Source organism: Myxine glutinosa, chromosome 1 (assembly GCF_964187855.1).
Source record: "Myxine glutinosa chromosome 1, kmMyxGlut1.1, whole genome shotgun sequence".
Lineage (NCBI taxonomy): Eukaryota > Metazoa > Chordata > Myxini > Myxiniformes > Myxinidae > Myxine > Myxine glutinosa.
In genome coordinates this window covers 144,404,874-144,425,323 of record NC_136261.1, presented here as the reverse complement: position 1 = coordinate 144,425,323, position 20,450 = coordinate 144,404,874, and the positions used below count along the sequence as shown (strand labels likewise).

Here is a 20,450-nt window from a genome sequence, read left to right as displayed (position 1 = left end):
AAATACAATCAGCATCACTTGCAAATAATGCTCCCCACCGTACATGTTTAGTTTGAAAACCATTCCGCAATTTGGTTATCCTGTGGGTGTGAATCTGTTAGGTAGGGTGCAATGCAGCAGAGGGACATACTTATTTGTGTTTTAAAACTGTCACACTCAGGGTCAGGTTAATTGTAGAGGGAATTACACCTACGTGCCACACTAACTTAAAGTTTTATAGGCCCGGGACGTGCCTGGAGGATGAGGGTGCAGTGTTGCGGATTTGAGAATCCTGTAATTGTTGTAAATATCACCCTCTGTAAATAGTGTAATGATCCTTGTAAATACCTCCGTTAAGTGTAAAGATCAACGGTCGTCCCCTTAGTTAATCCATCGCATGCACGTAGAAAATCATATACCCTTCTGAATAGTTATTTCCTTATTATGTGTATTAGTTTAAGGCTGTGTTTCCCATTAATTGACTGCATTGCACCAAATAACATAAGATAGGTCCCCTTCAAGGATTGCATTTCCCAGCCAAACGCTCCCTCTCTGTGCAAAACCGCTGGACAAGCGTGGGGTGCGCGCCCTCTCAACTGGGCCTGGTTTGGAAGCAGCTTTCACCGTCATAGTGTATATGTGCTCCATGCTCTGTTTGGACAAGAAGGGCGGGGTCGCCGAGAAGAGACAAGCCCGTGGCTCGCCACGGGGGGCGGGGCTGTTCACCTCCATGCCCAAGTAAGGCTACAAGCCCGTGGCTCGCCACGGGGGGCGGGAGTAGATGATAAATGTTGTTCCCTTGGACAGCCCCAAATCTCCATTCACTTACATGTAAATTTTCCTCTCACCATCACTTTTCTTCATTTCCCCTTAACACCTCTATTCCTGACCCCCTTGGTCTTATGGGCCTTTTACTCTTACTATCAATGATCATTGTTGTTTAGTAGACCACTGAAACAATGATCCTACAAATATTTGTTTATGTGTAGGAAATAATTTAATTCTCCTACAACTCTCTTCACCATCTAATATATTATTAAAGAAGAGGTTTGAGTTTGGTTCTTTTTCAAGATATTTTAACTGAGCTCTGATAAAATGATAAACCTCCCTCAATGTTCTTGCTTGACCTCCTCCTCTCCCACACACCATTTTAAAATTAAAGTATATATTTTCCTGATAACCATCAAAGTTTTCCGTCCACTCAAAAATATTTCCATCCTTTTCACCCAACTCACCAGTATTTAAATTAATTCTCTTATTTGTTTTGTGAACTTTTTTACCAGTTGCCTTTTCAATAAGTCTTATTTGATATTTTTCACATTCATTATGTTTTCCATTTATATACTAAGGTTGATTACACCTCCACTCTTTAGTCTGGTTGATACTTGGTTCTATCATTTATGTAATAGTAAAAAAGGCGGCGGTAGCCCGTTAAATTCCCTAACCCCCTTTTTAACTTATCACTTATATACCTATATAACCATAAGGGAGACTATCAATTCCATTTTCTAAAATAAACCTCTTATCATCAAAAGCCCCCAATGCTTTCTTATTCACCTCTTCTGAATATAATTGATGTTTATAACTTCTTATTCCATTAATCTTTCTAAACTCTTCTTTCTTTGTTGTTAAACAGTTATAATAATGCTTAAAGTTTATTGTTTCTTTAATAACATTTTTCTTTACACCTTTTAACTTCTTATCAGTCTTTTCAACATTATTCACAATGTAGGGGAAGGCAGGGCAAGTTGAGCATAGGGGTAAGTTGGGCCACCACCTCCCAGCCAGTTATGAATGAGTCAGACTTTGTGGTGGCGCCATCTATAGATGCCCCATTGCATAACTCCAAATTCTGCCATATTGTTTTCTAAATTGAAACAGAAACCAGTGTTGCAGAGGGAAAAATCCAATTTTCAGCCATAAAAGTAAAAAGGTGTAAAACAGGTAAGTTCACGTTTCTTCCATATGCAGCATAGATATAATATGGATATCAGATGACAATTGTTAGTCCAGGTATGTGTCTCCATTCTTGTCATAGACTTTAATACGATGGATGCATAGAATATGTGTGTATGTGGAGACATCTCAGAAAGTTCAGACTGGGGTAAGTTGAGTCAGAACATACGGGGCAAGTTGAGCCATGGCTCAACTTGCCCCGTAGGGTCTGGCTCAACTTGCCAACTCATGTTGGTGGAGATAATAATAATTAGCATTTATAATGCACTTTTCCCCAAAGGCTCAAAGCGCTTACAGAATACCATATTATTACCCTGGTCATTGGATACATTGCGAGCCTGCACCACACTGGGTGTACCATCTCCACTCCCCGGGGAGCATTCCTTGCCGTGCTGCCATTTCAAGTGCTCCGAGCAAAGCTCGGGCAAATGTGCTGGCAAATCAAGATTTGTGCATTACATTGCTCGGGTTGATGTACTGAATGGAGAGGAATTTCAGTTTGAAGGTGTCTTCCTGCAGAAGGTTGCTGGAAAAGTTGGATCTGACAACCCAGTGTTTGTTCCAAACCCAAAGGATGAAGCAGGATTTGAACTGGAAGACATCGGGCGTAAGCTGCCACAGCCTAAGTGCGTTGGCAGTTCTGCCCGTTGTTCTGGACAGCTTGTGTTCAATTGTGACTCGTCAATTTGGCAGCTTAATTGACTTGATTTCTGACATGTTTTAGTTTTAGTTCCAGATCCAAATTATGAAGCTGGCATTGATGAGCAAGATATTGTGCCTTAATTGCCTGCCACAGACTGACTGTTGGCCTTTCTGGGTGTATTTGGGACACTTTTGTTTTATTGTGACTTAAAACTGTGGCAGCTGTTTTCAACTCAATCCAGCTGCCACATCGAATTATAACCATGAACACAAGGCACATGTAAATATTTCGTTCAGTGTTGTAACAAGTACATTAAATATTTTTCAGGCAGACCAATTTTTGTACTTCAGTTATCTTTATTTGGGGCAATGATCAACTATTTTGGATACTTTTTGTTTAATTGTGACTTGAAACTGTGACAGGTGGATTGAGTTGACTTTTCTTACCACAGTTGACAATCTTGTTTTTCTTTGAGAGTGACTCAATTTGTTCGTAACTGATTACTATAACCATGACCACAAGGTAATCATTTCGTTCAGTGTTGTAGAACTTTACAACATTAAATATTTTCCTGGCAAAACAATGGTTTTCTACTTTAGTTATCTTTATTTGGGGCAATGATCAACTTACCCCTATGTGGTACAACTTACCCCAGAGGTTGGATCAACTTACCCCTCAGGCGGGGCAAGTTGAGCCATTTGGCCTCCGTTTTTTCAAAGGTCACAGTGACTTTCAGTGTGGGGATAGAAAGTAAGAACTAGCTACAAAATGTTTCCCAAGGATTAAATTAGAAGGCAAGATACTCATTTGTGCAAGATCATCAGTAAGTTCAGTCCTAACATTCCAATAACAAAAACTGGCTCAACTTGCCCTGCCTTCCCCTATTTATAAGCATAAGCCTTTGACCTCAATCCCACAAATTCACTCATAACATTTCCTCCTAATTCATCCTTGAACTTTCCAATAACCTTTTTATTTTTAGAAGAGAACAACTCACTCTCTGGACTATAATTACTAGTGTCATAGATATTAATGTCCCTTTTCATGTCTGAATAAACATCGTTAGTATTAATTTTCAAAATAAAACTATCTGTATCCATATAAAGTAGATGAACATCATTTTGATATTTCTTCCTCAAGTTATTATAAAAATAATCATACATTAATGACTTTGATAAATCAAGAATTGATGTTCCAATATAAATAGGTTTGTCCATTTCAATACTCTCTTTAATCAAATGGATCGCACAAAAGTTCTCAGTCAAGACCTCAGCTCTAGTAAAACTCGGTCTATTAATTAATTTTGATGCTTGTTCCCAAGATGTTGATAGTCTGATATTTTGTCTTTTCCTCACATTCTCCATGGTCTTACCAAAGACTGCATTATTCATCAATTTATAAAAGTCTTTCTCAAAATCTGTTTTTGACTCTGTTCTTCTTTGTGTATTAAAATCAATATACTCCTTTAGCCAATGACTTTGATTGAACTTTAGAACCCGATGGATCTTCTCTACTCTTAGACCTTTTGATAAATATTGTCGCAAATTTCTTTGGTGTAGAACATAATTTTTCTTGTTATATAATGTAGTAAGTAATTTTTCTGTTGATTCACCTATATCAAACGATTGTTGATTATAATCACTCAACCATTCTTTCTTTGGACTTTCTTTCTCACAAGCAAATGGAAGATCTTTATGTTTGATATGAAGTTCTTCAGGATATTTTAAATTGACCTCAAAATAATAACCAACCTTTGAATCATCCAATTCTTTTTGTGTAGAGATACATACATCTTGTAAAACCTTTTTGTAGTCTTTTTCCTTTACCCATCTAAGTTTTCCATAAGGAAGAGCTTGAGACATTGCCCAGCCATACAAGTTGTTTGCGTCATAGTACATCAAGTAAGAACTCTCTTTCGTTGAATCATAATTTGGAAGATATTTGTTATTTGCTTTTGCGTATCTGCTCGAGCAGACTTGTGAAATTCCACCTCTTTTTGCCTTTTCAATCATCAAAAGCATATCAACATCGGGTATCAAATCCAAAGCTTGTTTTGTGATTTTCAACATCGCGCTCCAAGCCAATCCAGGTGCTGTGTAGTAGTGAGCAGGATCCAATCCATATCCAGTGCGACAAACAGATCTAAAGGCTTTAAATACATCGGCCAATAAAAGCACATCAGTTTTGAGATACAAATCGTGATACTCGCCAAGATTCTTGATGTTATATTTTTCGCAAACATTTTGTGCATGTACATAATCTTTATCAGATATATGACTGTTGTTTAATTTGTTATAGAAATTTTCTTTTAAAGGAAGTTGTGTTTCATTGAATCTCTCAAATGAGTCCATATAGTCATAGGGGTAAATTCCCTTTTGTGTTAGTAAATCTTCATCTGAAAAATACTCTGAAAGACATGGAAACTCTTTTAGATTTTGAACCAAGTTAGCCAATGGACTTGCCATGAATTTAAATGTATCAAGAAATCTGATATGAGTAATAGGAGATGTGTGAATTGTTTTTGTGAATGAAATGTATTTCTGATCCGTGTTAGGAATTGCTGAAATGTGTCCAGATGTCTTTTAAAGTTCATTAATAAATAGATGCGTATCATAATGAGCGTTGTTATGAAGAAAGACGGGAATGAAAGAGGGGAGTTTATAATTAATATTACAACTTTGATGAGCCGGACCTCTATATTTACCAGTGAGATGACAATGATCTCTAACCTTTAAACCTTTACCAATTTTTTCCTCACAAATATGACAGACATTGTTTTTTCTAAATTCCCTTTTCTCCTCACTCGTCAAGGACATTGGTTTATTGGTTTCTCTCATTATCTTGGTTAATCGGACACAGTCTTTTTCTAGTCGTTTCACAAACTCCTCTGGGGTATTTGAGCCTCTATACTCCTCTAACTTGTGATATTTATCACCAACGGATGATTTGATATAATAACAAAAACCGCAAGGAGTATGTTTTTGATATTTATTTGTGTATGATTCTTTTGGATCTGGAGAAGCAGTATCTATTTTTTCTAGAATACTTTCGAAATCAGCATATATAACAAATGGATGTTTTATTGTTTTATTTTCATCTTTGAAAGTGATCTTTGAGCCTTCTTTAGGCATATTGATTACCGTTGATTTATGATCACCACAATAATTTGAATGTTTATCTAATCTTTCTTGTGTATGGAAGAAGTTAAGACAACACAAACAAATATATATTTTATTTGTTCTTTTACATAATTGTGGTTTTATTAATTTAGCAATATCTTTGATGTATGTATAATGTGAATTTTCCTCTGAATTAAAAAAAAGAAGATTAATATGAGTTTGTTTACAATTGTCAGAAAGCTTTAAAACCTGAATGTTGTTTGTTTCTGTTAGACCATAAACATTAACTGATAAATTATTCATCTTTTCAAATTTAGGAATATCATTTAAAGCCATAGGAAACTTTAGATCTTTCGTATTTAATGTATTCTCATATTTTTTATAATGAGATACTCTTTCATCATGAAAATATGGAGGATGTAAGTGTGCTAGAATAGACCAGAGAAAACATTTATTGTCTTTATTTTTGATATTGATAACTGCTTTTCTATTTTTGATAACACTGGGTAAATCAATGTAAGAAGAAGCTTTTGGAGGATCTGATTTAAGAATATGAATGTCTATGTAAATAATTTTTCCAATATTGAATCCACTTCCTACGATTGAATTATCCACATCTTGCTGTTGTTTAATAAGTTCATCAGAGCCTCCTGATGTTTTAAAATCTTGATATGAAGATATAAAGTGTGGCTCAGTTCTCATGTAGGGTGTATCTATAACTCCTTCGTCCTTTGTCATTTCTAATTTTACTCCCATATAAAATTTAAGTGGTTTCATTTCTTTTAGTGTTTTTTCAATCAACGTTTGAACAGCAGGTTTAACTATTTCTACAGCATCAACTATAGACTCTGGTTCAGGAGGTTTGAAGTTAAAGACTCTTATTTTAATATGTCCTTTGAATGCACCATCAGAGTTTTTAGTTGTGATAAAATTTGATAAATGTAGATTTGTTTTAAGATGTCTTTCGAAGCCTTTCTTGGGGATATTTTTATGACAGACAGAACAGTGTTTTGTTTCCTTCTGAATAGGAGCTAGTAGGTGAAGTAGATTAAATGTGTGTTTGTTAGTTTTAAGGTGTCTTTTGTATTGTTTATATTTTTGTTCACAAACGTCACAATACGTTGCTTTGATCATATTTATATAGTAAAATTATACTTAAAACAAAGTGCTTTTTTTAGAGGCTTTTTAAAGATGAAACTGTGCTTAAAGTAAAACACTTATAGTAGAAACTGTGCTTCGAAGAAAGTGCCTTTTTACAGGCTTTTTATATATATGAAACTATACTTAAAGTAAAACACCTTTTTACAGGTATACTAAAAGTAAAGCGCTTTTTAATCACAAAATTCAACACTAAAATCATCATCATCACTATCATCTAAGTTCAATGAGAACACTATCATTTGTGTACACTGAATTATCATCACTAAAATCACTATCACTATCACTATCACTCATTGATTCACTATCATCATCAATAAAACTACTCTCATAACTATCATTTGAACACAAACTATGAGTATCATAACTATCTTTAGATCCTAGACTCTCAGTATCATATTCATATCCTAGACTCTCAGAGTATTGACTGACAATATCACTCATTTACATAGCATTAAACTTCCATCAATATCTATATATTTTCTTTCATTAGAACTAATAACCACAATATTTTTTACATTAAATGTTATTTTCAAATAATCTCTAATAATCAGGGTACGGAATGATAGTTCACCACTAATATTCATATTATTAATTTCACCCACATCTTTGGGTCTATTAAAGAATATACAAATGTTTCCTCTAGAATTGTTGATGGTCTTATCATTCATTTTCAAAGCTTCTTTATCAATGATCTTTTCAAGCTTTGAGTAAATTGCCAGTAGTAGTGGAGAAACTTTTGTCAAATTTACTTTAATAGAGTTATTAATTAACATAGCTTGTCCCATAAATTTAATAAAAGGACACATGTTATTCTCCATAACTGGTTTAATCCAAAAATTTCCATATTTATCTTTGTTCAATTTAACATCTTTGACATATTTTTCTGCTGGTACCGAAGTAGAGATCGATTGAAATTTGTCTTTTGTGTTTTGAAACATTGTATTTATTAGCTAATAAACTTGCGTTTAGTTTAAGTAAACATTTACTAAATAAATATGATAGAAGGATATTTAGAATTTCCAGACTCTCCATATGATAAATTAGAGAATTGTCCAGCTTGTGATAGAATAGGGCTTAATAATGAGGGTTCATATAAACAATGTATTTTCTGTGATTTAATTTTAATTAATAATAATAAATAAATAAAAATATATATACTGTAACTCTTAAATTAGAACCAAAAATGAATTACTTTACAAGATTAATAAGAGAGATGAATGTTAAGTATTGTGATGATAATACACCATTTCTTTCAAGGGAAGAGACTATTTGTATTGAGGAAATGTATAAGGGTTTAATGATATTTATTATTCAAAATAATTTTAATGGAAATGTTGATACAAGATACTACATAAATAAAATAATGAATTATTTTGAAATTAAACCCGAACTCAGGATAAAATATAGAGTTTCTAAAATAGCTCAAAAAAAGTTTGATGACTTGTTTTCCAAATATATAAATGAATTATTTTTTACCCGTTTGGGAAAATAAGATAAAATTTAATGACCATAAAACATTCCAAATTCATTGAGATGTCTAATAGTTGGTTCAAGCGGATGTGGAAAAACCTGTTTACTTTTAAGGATGCTCCTCGGCCCTAATTTTTTAGTTTATGATAATTTAATAATTTTTACAAAGTCAAGTTTTCAACCCGAGTATCAACTACTCTCACAGGGTTTTAATGCGGGTCTTTAAAAGGAAGACATTATCGGTTTATTTAAACTTCAAAACAAACTAAATGATTATAATATTGAAGATATAATACAATTATTTTGTGATACACAGAAATCAAAATCGAAACCAAAACCCATAACTTGTATTCTCAGTGATAATACGGATGATATACCTTCACCTCAAGATTTAGATAAATCAAAAAAGAACCTCGTTATCTTTGATGATTGTGTAAATGAGAGAAACCAAACAGTAATGGATAGCTACTATACAAGAGGGAGACATTCTTCTTGTATAGTAAGGGCATTTTATGAGATATTTCACAAATCTGTTAACTAAATTGTTACCAAAAAATTTCTTCACCAATATGTTTGTAAAGGTGTGTAATAACATGTGTTAAAATGTTGAAGTTCAACTCCCGTGGGAAACCCAGAAAAAAAAGCTGTTGAATTCGGGTACCGAAAAATTATTTTCAAGAATTTTTTTTTTTTTTAAATCGGTCCTTAAGTAACTTATGAGGGGTCAAATAAGGGTTTTTCATGATTCTGAGTTGATTGTTAACATTTATATTTTCCATTTTACATTTACACACAAAGTAGCTTTTATTTCACATACATATATAATACTCAAGAGTTATTTTTCATTCACAATGTCAGAAGTTTCAACAGTCATTGTCTATGTCTTCTTCAGACTCAACAACATCATGACTACAGTTTCTGCATGTAATGCCATTACAGACTCCACAGGCCGAGATGCACGTGACCCCATTCTTCTTGCAGCTGCATCGCCGGTTGCTGCAATCTCCATGACGATTACAGCTCGTGAACTGCAATAGCTCCTCAGGAGCCCTGGGGTCCAGTGTTGGAACTGGCTCATACCCATGCACACCTAATTACTTCGCTGCCCAGAGTGTGTCACCTGGAGTGAGGAGTGGCTGATCATGAGCCAGGGAGGAGGAAAGCTCAGCGAGGGGGAGAAACATGATCGCGTTCGTTCCTATCTGTTTCCTGTTCGTAAATGGAATAATCTTTACTTCAGTTCCTCTCAGGATCTTAGCTTTGTCGAGTGCCTTCAACTTCACCCGGGGGAAAGCTGCTGTTGTCTGTGGATCTGGCAAAGGTGGTGCCGGAGAGGTGACTTCGATCCAACCCATTGAGTGAAAGGGAGTGTTTCCGTGAATAGAGACAATGTTTAAATCTATATTGTCTCCAACAAACTGAGTGACTGCATTGTTTGTTTCCCCAACCTCCATAAAGACCACCTGATCATTACTTGACAATTCACTTTCACTGGCTGGCACTTTGGCTGTCATCACTGATTGATCCTCAAGCGCAGCATCAACCGCAACCTCATCATTGATCTGTTCATCGGTTTCCTCCACAATGGTGTCAAGAGTGCCAGAAGTATCTGGAACATCATCTCCACTCCTACTATTAAGGAAGCAGTATTTGTAGTTTTGTGTCTCCGTGTAAGACTCAGTGTATCCCAGCCGGTGGAACTTGTTGAGCATCCATTTTGACCCAAATCTATGATCAAGTTGTATGGCAAGCCCCATTTGGTGTGGCAATACTCCAGACCGAGGTCGACAGGCCTTAATAAAATTCTGCCCCCAAACGGCAACTCTTTCGTCCGTCTTGACAATTGGTCTCAAGAACATCTGAAGGCTTGCAGGAACAAGTGTCAGCTGACTATCGATGTCAGTCATACTGTGTGTGGTGGGGTATGACTTTGGACCTAAATCAATCAAGGCAATATCATTGGATATGAACTTGAGTGCCGTCTTTATGATCTGAGTCTTCTCATCTCCATGGTCAAGATTAGCATGATGCGCTCGCAGAATATTGTCGGTGCCATCTTTGAGACAGAGTACATCTGCCCTTCTTTCCTGTGTTGTGAAATACAAGGTGTCTTCGTATTTCTCTAGAAGTTTTATCTTTAGCCAATGCTTTGAATAAGAAAGGCTCTTCTCTGGTGACTGATCAAACTCCTGCAGCTTTTCATGGACTTGGTCCATGTTCATTACCCCATGCTCTAATTCTGAGTCTAACCATTCGCAGAATTCAATAAAAACTGCCTCTCGCTCCTCATCAATACTCCTCTGTCCTCTCTTCCTTTTTCCTTCCTCATCAGTCTTGGACAAACTGTCACCTCTCGCAAACATAAGTTTGCATCGCAAATGGTACAGTGTTTCTTCTGCTACCAAGTCGTTGATCCCTTCCAGGCGTCCAGTGACTTCAGTGCCCCAGTCATCCCCGCGACTCCGTGCTGTCTTCAGCAAGCTTGCCTTCAGTGTATCTGCAGTCAAATTATCTGGCACTCTGTATTTCTTTCTAGCTTGTGCTGGATTATTTTTGTAGAGCTGGGCTGGTTGGTTGCAAAGAATGCATACATCCTTATACAGGAGGTCAACTGACTGTGATCTTCTAGAACTGCAGCCAGTTGATGAACTGAACTCACAAGTAGTGCGTCTTCTCTTCAACTTTGATGACTCTTTCTCTGCCTTTGATGCTTGAGCTGACTTCTTGGTGGTTGCAACAAAGTTGTTGTACAGATCATTTTTACACTTCTGGTGGTACCTCAGTTTTCCTTCCTTTTGAGCCTCCTTCATACGTTCCACAACAGTAACATTTTCGACAGTTTCTGCTTGTTTCAATAAAGTTGAGTATCCCTTTGGAGTTGCCTGTATGAGCCTTTCAGCTGGTGTATCCGAGCGTGCACAGATGAAGCAATTGAGCACAGGTGGAGTAACGTCTTCATCCATATTGCTAGACTCCATGTCCTGCAAAGTAGAAAATGAGATATATTTAGAAATTATTTTTCCACAAAGGAGTGTCTGTGGTGAAATATAAATGTTAACAATCAACTCAGAATCATGAAAAAGCCTTATTTGGCCCCTCATAAGTTACTTAAGGGCCGATTTAAAAAAATAAAAATTCTCGAAAATAATTTTTCGGTACCCGAATTCAACAGCTTTTTTTCTGGGTTTCCCACGGGAGTTGACCTTCAACATTTTAACACATGTTATTACACACCTTTGCAAACATGTTGGTGAAGAAATGTTTTGGTAACAATTTAGTTAACAGATTTTCATATGTTTCCCTTACTATGTAATTGTATTTATCTTAGTCAGTCATATTTTCAACTCCCTCGGCACTCAATAAGAAACAATGCCAATACTTTTATTTTATTTAAGTTAAATTCAATAGATGTAAATAATTTTTGGAGAGATAATTGCTCTACGTTATGTAGTAAAAAAGAATTTGAAAATTATATGAAACTGCATCTCCTTCCTCTCTTTCTTCCAACGCAAAATTGACAACATCTACAACAGCTTGACGACCGCCACACCCGCTCCCCCTCCAACCACCTGCCCCCCCTTGTCCTGCCATCCCCTGTCTCGGTTCTCCCCAATCTCCCCTACTGACCTCTCTGAACTCCTCATAGGAATGAAAACTGCCACCTGCACTCTTGACCCCATCCCCTCCAGCTTTGTCAAGGCCTCCCTCCCTGCTCTCTCTCCACTTATCATTGCAACACTAAACTCCTCCCTGTCTACAGGCATCGTCCCACCTTCCCTCAAAATTGCTGCTGTTACCCCCATTCTAAAAAAACCTGGTCTAAACCCTGACACCCTAAACAACTTCAGACCCATCTCCAACCTACCCTTTCTGTCAAAAGTTTTGGAACGTGCTGTAGCCACTCAACTCAAACATCATCTCTCTGCCAATAACCTGTATGAAACATTCCAATCTGGATTCTGCTCCAACCACAGTACTGAAACTGCTCTCCTCAAAATCACCAACGACCTTCTCCTCTCCTCTGACGCTGGCAACCTCAACATTCTCGTCCTCCTCGACCTCAGCGCTGCCTTTGACACCATCGATCACACCATCCTCCTCACCCGACTTGAATCCACCTTTAACGTTACCGGCACTGCCCTCTCTTGGATTAAATCATACCTCTCTGACAGACGCCAGTTCATCTCCATCAATAACTGCAAATCCCCCACTGCTCCCCTCCCCCAAGGTGTCCCCCAAGGTTCAGTTCTTGGCCCCCTCCTCTTCATCCTTTACCTGTCCCCCCTCGGTCACTTAATCCGCCGTCATGGTCTCCAATTCCACTGCTTCGCCGATGACATCCAGCTTTTCATCTCCACCAAGTCCATCTCCACCGCCACCCACTCTATCCTGACAAACTGCATCACTGAAATAAAATCCTGGCTTCAAATCAACTTCCTCAAGCTTAACTGTGATAAATCTGAAATAATCATCATTGGCCCAAAAACGCTCACAAAATCCACCCATAACTTTGCCCTCAACATCGACAGTATCCCAGTATCCACCTCCCCTCACATCCGGAATATTGGCGTCATCTTTGACCAAACCCTTTCCTTCGACAAATACACTAAACAGATCACAAAGTCAGCCTTCTTTCACCTGAAAAACATTGCCCGTCTCCGCTCATCCCTCTCCTCCACGGCTGCAGAAACCCTCATCCACGCCTTCATCACCTCCCGTCTGGACTACTGCAATAGCCTCCTCTATGGTTCACCCTCAAAAATCACCAATAAACTCCAATACATTCAGAACTCCGCTGCCCGTCTACTCACCCATTCCCGGACCCGTGACCACATCACCCCCGTCCTTTACAAGCTTCACTGGCTCCCCATCCCCCAGAGAATCCAGTACAAAATCCTCCTCTTGACATACAAAGCCCTCCATAACCTGGCCCCATCCTACCTGGCTGACCTCCTCTCCAGACACACTCCCACCCGCAACCTCCGCTCTGCTGGTACCAACCTCCTGACCCCCTCCATCCGGACCAAATTCAGATCCTGGGGGGACAGGGCCTTCTCCATCGCTGCTCCCACCCTCTGGAACTCACTACCTCACACCATCAGAGACTCCTCCTCACTCACCACATTCAAAACATCACTAAAGACCCACCTGTTCAACACTGCATTCAACATTCAACCCACAGCATCTAACCCCTGACTATCTCTTCTCCTTCTCCCTCCTTTTGCTTTAAATATTTCCCTATTGATTCTTGTCTTTTTGCAATTGTTGTTTTCATGTATTGTTATGCATTATGTTTTCCACTCTGTCAAAGCGCCTTTGGGCTTCTGGAAAAGCGCTATACAAAATAAATGAATTATTATTATTATTATTATTATATGAAACACACGATTGGAAAATATAAATATATTGTTGTGAAACAAGTGGAAGGAATGTATGGAATGTATGGAGACAAAAGGTCTGAAGGTGAATATCGGAAAGACGAAGGTGATGGCAAGTGGTAAAGCATGTGGTGAGGTGGAAAGAACTGGGAAGTGGCCCTGTGCTGTGTGTCGGAAGGGTGTCGGAGTGAACTCCATTCAATGTACAATGTGCGCTGAGTGGGTTCATCAAAAATGTAGTGGTCTGAGAGGGTCATTAACCAGTGTGGCAGCTACATTCAAATGTAAGGTGTGCACAGAGGGAGCTGCAGATGGAGGAAATGTTGAGTTGGATCTTGGAGATGGCGTGAAGCTGGAAGGTGTGAAAACATTTTGCTACCTCGGAGACATGCTGAATGGAGAAGGTGGATCAGACTCGGCAACGGTTGCTCGAGTGAGATGTGCATGGAAGAAGTTTCGGGAACTGGGTGGCGTGCTGATGATGAGGGGAGTGTCGTTGAAGCTGAAGGGAAAGGTGTATGCTGCATGTGTGAGAAGTGTTATGATTTATGGGAGCGAGACATGGGTAATAAACGTAGAGCAGCAACGAAGGTTGGAAAGGGTGGAAATGCGAATGGTTCGGTGGCTGTGTGGAGTATCGTTGAGAGAGAGGAAGACAAATGATGAATTGCGAAAGATGATGGGAATAGAGCCTGTGATTGATGCTGTGAAGAGGAACAGGTTGAGATGGTTTGGTCATGTGTTGAGGAAGGATGAAAGTGACTGGTTGAGAAGAGTGATGGAAATGAATGTAGAAGGAAGCAGAGGACGGGGAAGACCGAAAAAGACTTGGCTAAAGATGGTGGAAGAAGAAATGCGGGCAAGGGGGTTAACAAGGAGAGATGCAGAAAATAGGGCAAAATGGAGAAGATTGTCATGGGGACCGCAAGGCTAACCCCCGCTCTAGCAGGGAAAATGGCCTTTAAAATGCATGTTGTTGTTGTTGTTGTGAAACAAGATGAGATACGAACTGATATTTTACACACATAAATGACAACTATTATTATTAATCTTGTGGGTAAATCTGCTTCAGGAAAGAACTTTCATAAATCTAAACTCGTGAATAGTAAAAATGAAAAGATTGTAAGTTTTTTTTAAAAACACCCGATGATTCGTTTTGTAAGTACTACAACCAGGGCAATGCGACCAGGAGAAGTAGAAGGGAAAGATTATTACTACATTTCAATGGAGAAACATATGCGATTGAGGAACGAAGGTCAAATATTTGAGGAGGTCTCTCTTGGTTCTACAAAATATTCACATTGTAAGAGTGAGTTAAATAAAGTAAAATCTAACGGTCTTGGGATTTTAGAAACGAATCCTGAAGGAATGAGACAAATTATTAAACATTTGTGTGGTGATGGAGTTAAGATTTTATCATTCGGTTTTGATATCGATGAGGAGACTCAACGCAAATGTATGAAAAGCAGAGATACAAGTATTAGTGAAGAAGAAATAACAGCTCGTATTAATACCAATAAAGAATTTGATGAAATATTTAAAGAAAAGGATTTATTTCAACACATTTACTATAATGACGAAGAAAAGGAAAATTTTCCCATTGACCTTTACAATTCATTAAATGATATTTTTCAATAAATAAATACAGAAGATGAATACCGAAGAAAGAGCAAGAAAGTTTAAAGAACATCAAGAGTTGGTTTCAAAAGTTGTAAAGCAACAGGAAGAGATAAAGAAGAAACGGAGACAGAAACTAACTGGTGAAGAAGCCTTTGAAAGAAACAAGAGAAATTTTTTAAACCACTTTTAAAAACTCAAACGATTTCACCTACAGTTCCCACAGTAGAATTTAATCCAAAAAAACTTCAAATGCTCAAAGATTTAGTCAAATGACGGAGCAAGAACTTGGAGAATTAGAATAGTCTCCCCTATGGGCCGGATACTGTTCTCCGGAGAATACTGTTCTCCCCTATGGGCCGGTGCTCCTGCCTCACACCTAGCTCGGCTTCACGCTGTTGAAACCAAAGCTTTCAGAATTATTGGAATCTCCCGCGATGAAGCTATCTCTGAGGGCCTTTCACTCACTCACCGCAGGCAGGTAGGTGGTCTTTCTGTCTTCTACCGACTCCTCTCCGGCCTTGCACCCCCAGCTCTCTCTGTGCTCTGTCCCCCAAATATTCCTACAGGTCGCACAAGATCTGCCAGCAACCCTCTGATGGTTAAACTGCCGAAATCTCGGCTCTCTGCTCACCTTCACTCTTTCATTCCTCTTTTCTCCCGCCTCTGGAACAAACTCCCTCACTCCCTTCAATCCCACTCCTCCCTCCAGGTCTTTAAAACAGCTGTTCACCACCATCTCTTATCTTCCCCCATCCAAAACCTTGATCTTTTCTACCCCCGCTAATTCACCCCAGATCCACCTTGTTTGAAATTCCAACTTCTTTCCTGGAAGTCCTGGCATTGTCCATATGTTTTATACCTCTCCCACCGCCCCCTTCCCATGCCCCCCCCCCCAAAGCCCTCGCCCTCTCTCAGATCTCTCGATGTCTCTCGGTCCCTGCTCTCAAATGTTGTGTTTGTGTCCTTCCCCCTCTCTCCCCATCTTGTCTACCGCTCCCGATGTTATATGTTTTATGTGTCGGTTTGTCTTTCTGTGTGATTAATGTTCGCTCTTTCACGAGCCTCGATCTTGTATACAAAAAAAAAATAATAAAAAAAATATATGATGATGAAGGATTATTTCGGAAACTTGAGGAGGTAAATCAACCACCTAATTCTGTTGTGGAAGCTCTTCAAAACAATGAATATTTGGCGGGTTCAAAAACCAGAGCAGGTCTCATTCCAACAGAAGAACCAGCATAGTTCCATCTTGTGAAAGAAAAGTTATTGATATTTAATGATAAATTGGTGTTCTTAAGTTCTGCTCAACCAAATGTTGAATTAACTCCAAGATTAATGTTTCTTCTAACAAACTCCGGATTCAGCGGTTCAAAATATTTTGATGAACCACTTGATATGGAAAATGCAGAAGATAGGGTATATATTGATTTACTAAACTCACTTGATTATGGAGTTTCTGTTGCCGGTAAAAGTAAGAAGAATGAGAAGGAGAAACATATTATTGATGCTTTCAGTAAGCTTGGTTCAGGTGTTAGCTTTCTTCCAAATGACCCATCACAATTAGTTAATAGGTTATTATTGTTGTTAGGTAGTAAGAAGGCTGGAAAAAACAATTGTTTTAATGAAGCATCCGCCATTTTAGATCAGTTGATGAATATGAAAATAATTAATAAATGTCAATACAAAGACATTTTATTAGATATTAAATAAGATGAGAAGCACAATTCTTAGTTTTAATTTCACAACGAGTGATTACACAGCTTCATTCCCTTACCCACTACAACTTGACCCCACAAAAGAATATGAGGCTTCTTTGTTGTCAATGGAGACTTACAATACACTTTTTAATATCACAGAGAAAAACAACAAGTTTAGTTATAATCCAGGAAGTGGGTACAAAACTATAACAGTTTCACCCGGAGCTTACGAGATTTCTCAAATATCTTCTGAAGTCTCTCGCCTTATGAAAGAAAAAGGTGATGAACCAAAAAATATTGTAATAGATATTCAAAAACACACTTCAAAATCAACTATTAAACTTAAAAATAATTATAAAGTTGATTTCACGATTGAAAAATCGTTTAGAGAGCTATTGGGTTTCTCTTCAAAAAAGATTGAAACTAACGGAACGTTTTACAGTGATAATGTCATTCAAATATCCTCCGGTATAAATTCAGTATTAATTCATTGTGATTTGATTGATGGTGCTTATAACGATGGAATAAGAACAAATACAATATTTTCATTCAGCGCATACTCAACCCCGATTGGTTATAAATTTAATATGGAACCAAAAAATCTTGTCTATGAGACCCCACAATTTTCCTGTGTCAGGAGAAACCATATACAGAGCAAATTTTAGGATAACCGATCAAGATAATCGTATGATCTCCTTTAATGAAGAAATTATATCCATCAGAATTCACCTACGTGAAGTTTTTCATTAAATAAATAATGGTTATTGTGAGAAAACACGAGTTGGGAAAATATAAAGTAATTACAGGGGATGGGATGTTCCTTTCACCATACTATAAGGGTGAAGGTATGTTTCTTGGTAGAGGATACTATAAACCAAAGAGACAACGGGGTGTGGGATATCAATTTAGAAATAAAGGAGATGGGATAATTGATACTCTAATGGGTATTGGTTCAACCATTCTTAAACATAAAGACCTAATTGGTTCAACTGCTTCTGCCGTGGGCTCAGTTGCGGGTGCCATAAAGAGTATAAAAGATGCTCAAAAGGAGTCTCATAAATTACAAGCAATCAAAGAAATAAAAAAAGGTAAAACTCAACTATCTTCACAAGAACGACAAAAAATCATTAAAATACTTGGGTCAGGGTTTCAACGATTTTAATGCTATATAAATACAAGTATGGAAGCGATTGATAGTATCTATGATTTGGATGATACAATTATCATTTCAAACCACGAAAAAGGAAGACTATTTTAAGGTAAATGCTATAAACAGGAACAGACTGGAATTCAAATGGAACAAAAAGTTTTGAAATAAATAATCAACAAACTTACTTGAATCTCGCTGATAGTTTCTTGCTGTGTAAATTTAAATTCACTAAGGCTGCGAATAACACTAATGCTACACTCGTAAATGATTTCTTCTGGAAAATGTTTGATAGTGTTCGCCTGTATATTGGAACACAAGAGGTTGAAGCGGTTGATTATGTCTCTGCTACATCTGAAATGATGAAATTTACACTATATTCGTTTAGCGATAGAATGGGTAAGGAAGCTGTTGAAGGTTTTATTCCTGATATGTCAACGGGAACAAATGCTGACCCTGGTTAGAGTCAAAGGAAGGCAATGTATAATGATGATGCAAAAGCAGAGAATAGTTTTACCGTAGCAGTACCTCTTAAAGGTATATTTGGATTTTGTGATTATGATAAAGTTTTGTATGGGCTTAAAATTAGATTTCAACTACAAAGGAATGATAATGTAAATAGATTGCTTTTTGGGGCTCAAAATGCTTTTGATGATAATAATAAATTTGTTATTAATGATTTGTGTTGGTATATCAGCGAATATACTCCTAATCTTAAAACGGAAGAGATGTTAAACAGAAGAATTAACTCAAATAAACCGCTAAATGTATCATACCTTAAAAGAAGATGTCAACACGTTAAACTGGAACACACTACCTACACTTGGAATTTGGGGGTTCTTCAAGGAAAGCCACGATACCTATGGCTCATTTTTTAAAAACCAGATGGAGAGGACGGTACTGATAAGAATAATGCGCTGAGTGATAATGCTAAGGTGAAACAACTTCGGGTTTCTCTTGATGGCACATTTTATCCGCGAGATAGATTGGAAATTTATTGGGGAAAAAATGATTATGCGGAAGCCTACAAGTCTTACCAAAAGGTGTGTGAAAGCAATGGTAATAATGACCCAATTTTGGATATGGTTGCGTTTCAAAAACTTTATATGATCTACGCAATTGACCCGAGTTCTCAAAAAGAAACTATAAAGTCTAATAGAGTGGATACTTCTCTATACATTGAAAGAGGGGAGAGTGAATAGGTTAATGCATATTGTTTGCTTTTGGAAGAAACAGAATTACAGATTAATACAGATAATGGTGTTATGATTAATATCACATAGGTTTTTTCTCATAAATAAATGAGTAGGAAAGAACCGGTATATGTGAATCAAATCAATCTTAATAAATTAACATCTTGTATTCAAAATCAAAAGCCTTGTATTATTAATGTTAATACAATTCAAAGAAAAGGAGCAGTAAGAATTGATGTTTTACTCACAAGAGAGCAGGTAAAAACACTAAATGATGCTGGATCACTTAAAATTAAAATAACAAAACCTATGTTAAAGAAATATTCATTACAAGAGGGAAGATTTCTCCCGTTTCTAATTCCTTTATTTGCTGGTTTAAGTGCGGCAGGAGCATTGACTGGTGGTATTTCAGCAGCGGTAAAAACTGCAAACGAAAGGAAGGCACAACTAAAAGCCCAAAAAGAATTGGAAAGACATAACAAGGAGTTGGAGAAATAAATTAGTGGAAGTGGTTAATTGTGGATTTTGCTCAAAAACTTGAAAGTCTACCTGATAAAGCTAGATTGTTGGTTGGAGATATGCTTTCCTCTATCGCTCAAGCAGGTGTTAAACTAACTAAACAGGGTAATGGATTATATCTTTCTCATAAATAAATGGATAAATGGTTTAAACAATTTGGAAAGAATACAACGTCAAATATAGAACTAGCTAAGTATTGTAAAAAACTAAAAATTGATAACGTGGTAATCTGTATGAGAGATGAATTAACAAAGTTGTCCAAGAATACAAAAAATATTATTATGAATTTAGACACACAGAATGGTTCTCATTGGGTTTATATTCATTAAAAAAAAACAAAAAAAAAAAACCACCTTTAGAGGCCATTTCTCCCCGCAAGCGGGGGTTGGCCTTTTTCCGGGACCGTGGTTGTTGTTGTTTTTGAGTCCCCTTTTTGAAGCAATGTTTTTCGGCCGGATGCCCTTCCTGACGCCAACCCTTTTTGTCGCCTTTTACGACAAACAGGGAATTACCAGTGAACTGGTACTCAATTAGCCGACCTCGGAAGGATGACAGGCTGATTCAACCC

At 37.4% G+C, this 20,450-nt stretch overlaps 1 protein-coding gene across 2 annotated transcripts in view; it reads right to left on the bottom strand.

Annotated features, from left to right (window-relative positions):
- The window catches only part of LOC137429171 (trans-1,2-dihydrobenzene-1,2-diol dehydrogenase-like), an 80,199-nt gene that overhangs the window by 44,296 nt on the left and 15,453 nt on the right, over positions 1-20,450 (bottom strand). Inside the window, exon 2 of one of the 2 annotated variants that reach the window (XM_078777836.1) lies at positions 8,750-11,309. The exons of the other annotated variant lie outside the window; for it this stretch is intronic. Coding sequence (XP_078633962.1) covers positions 9,423-11,309 — 1,887 coding nt within the window. The 3' untranslated portion in view covers positions 8,750-9,422. Of the gene's footprint in view, positions 1-8,749; positions 11,310-20,450 lie in introns of those variants that run through there. 2 annotated transcript variants of the gene reach the window in all.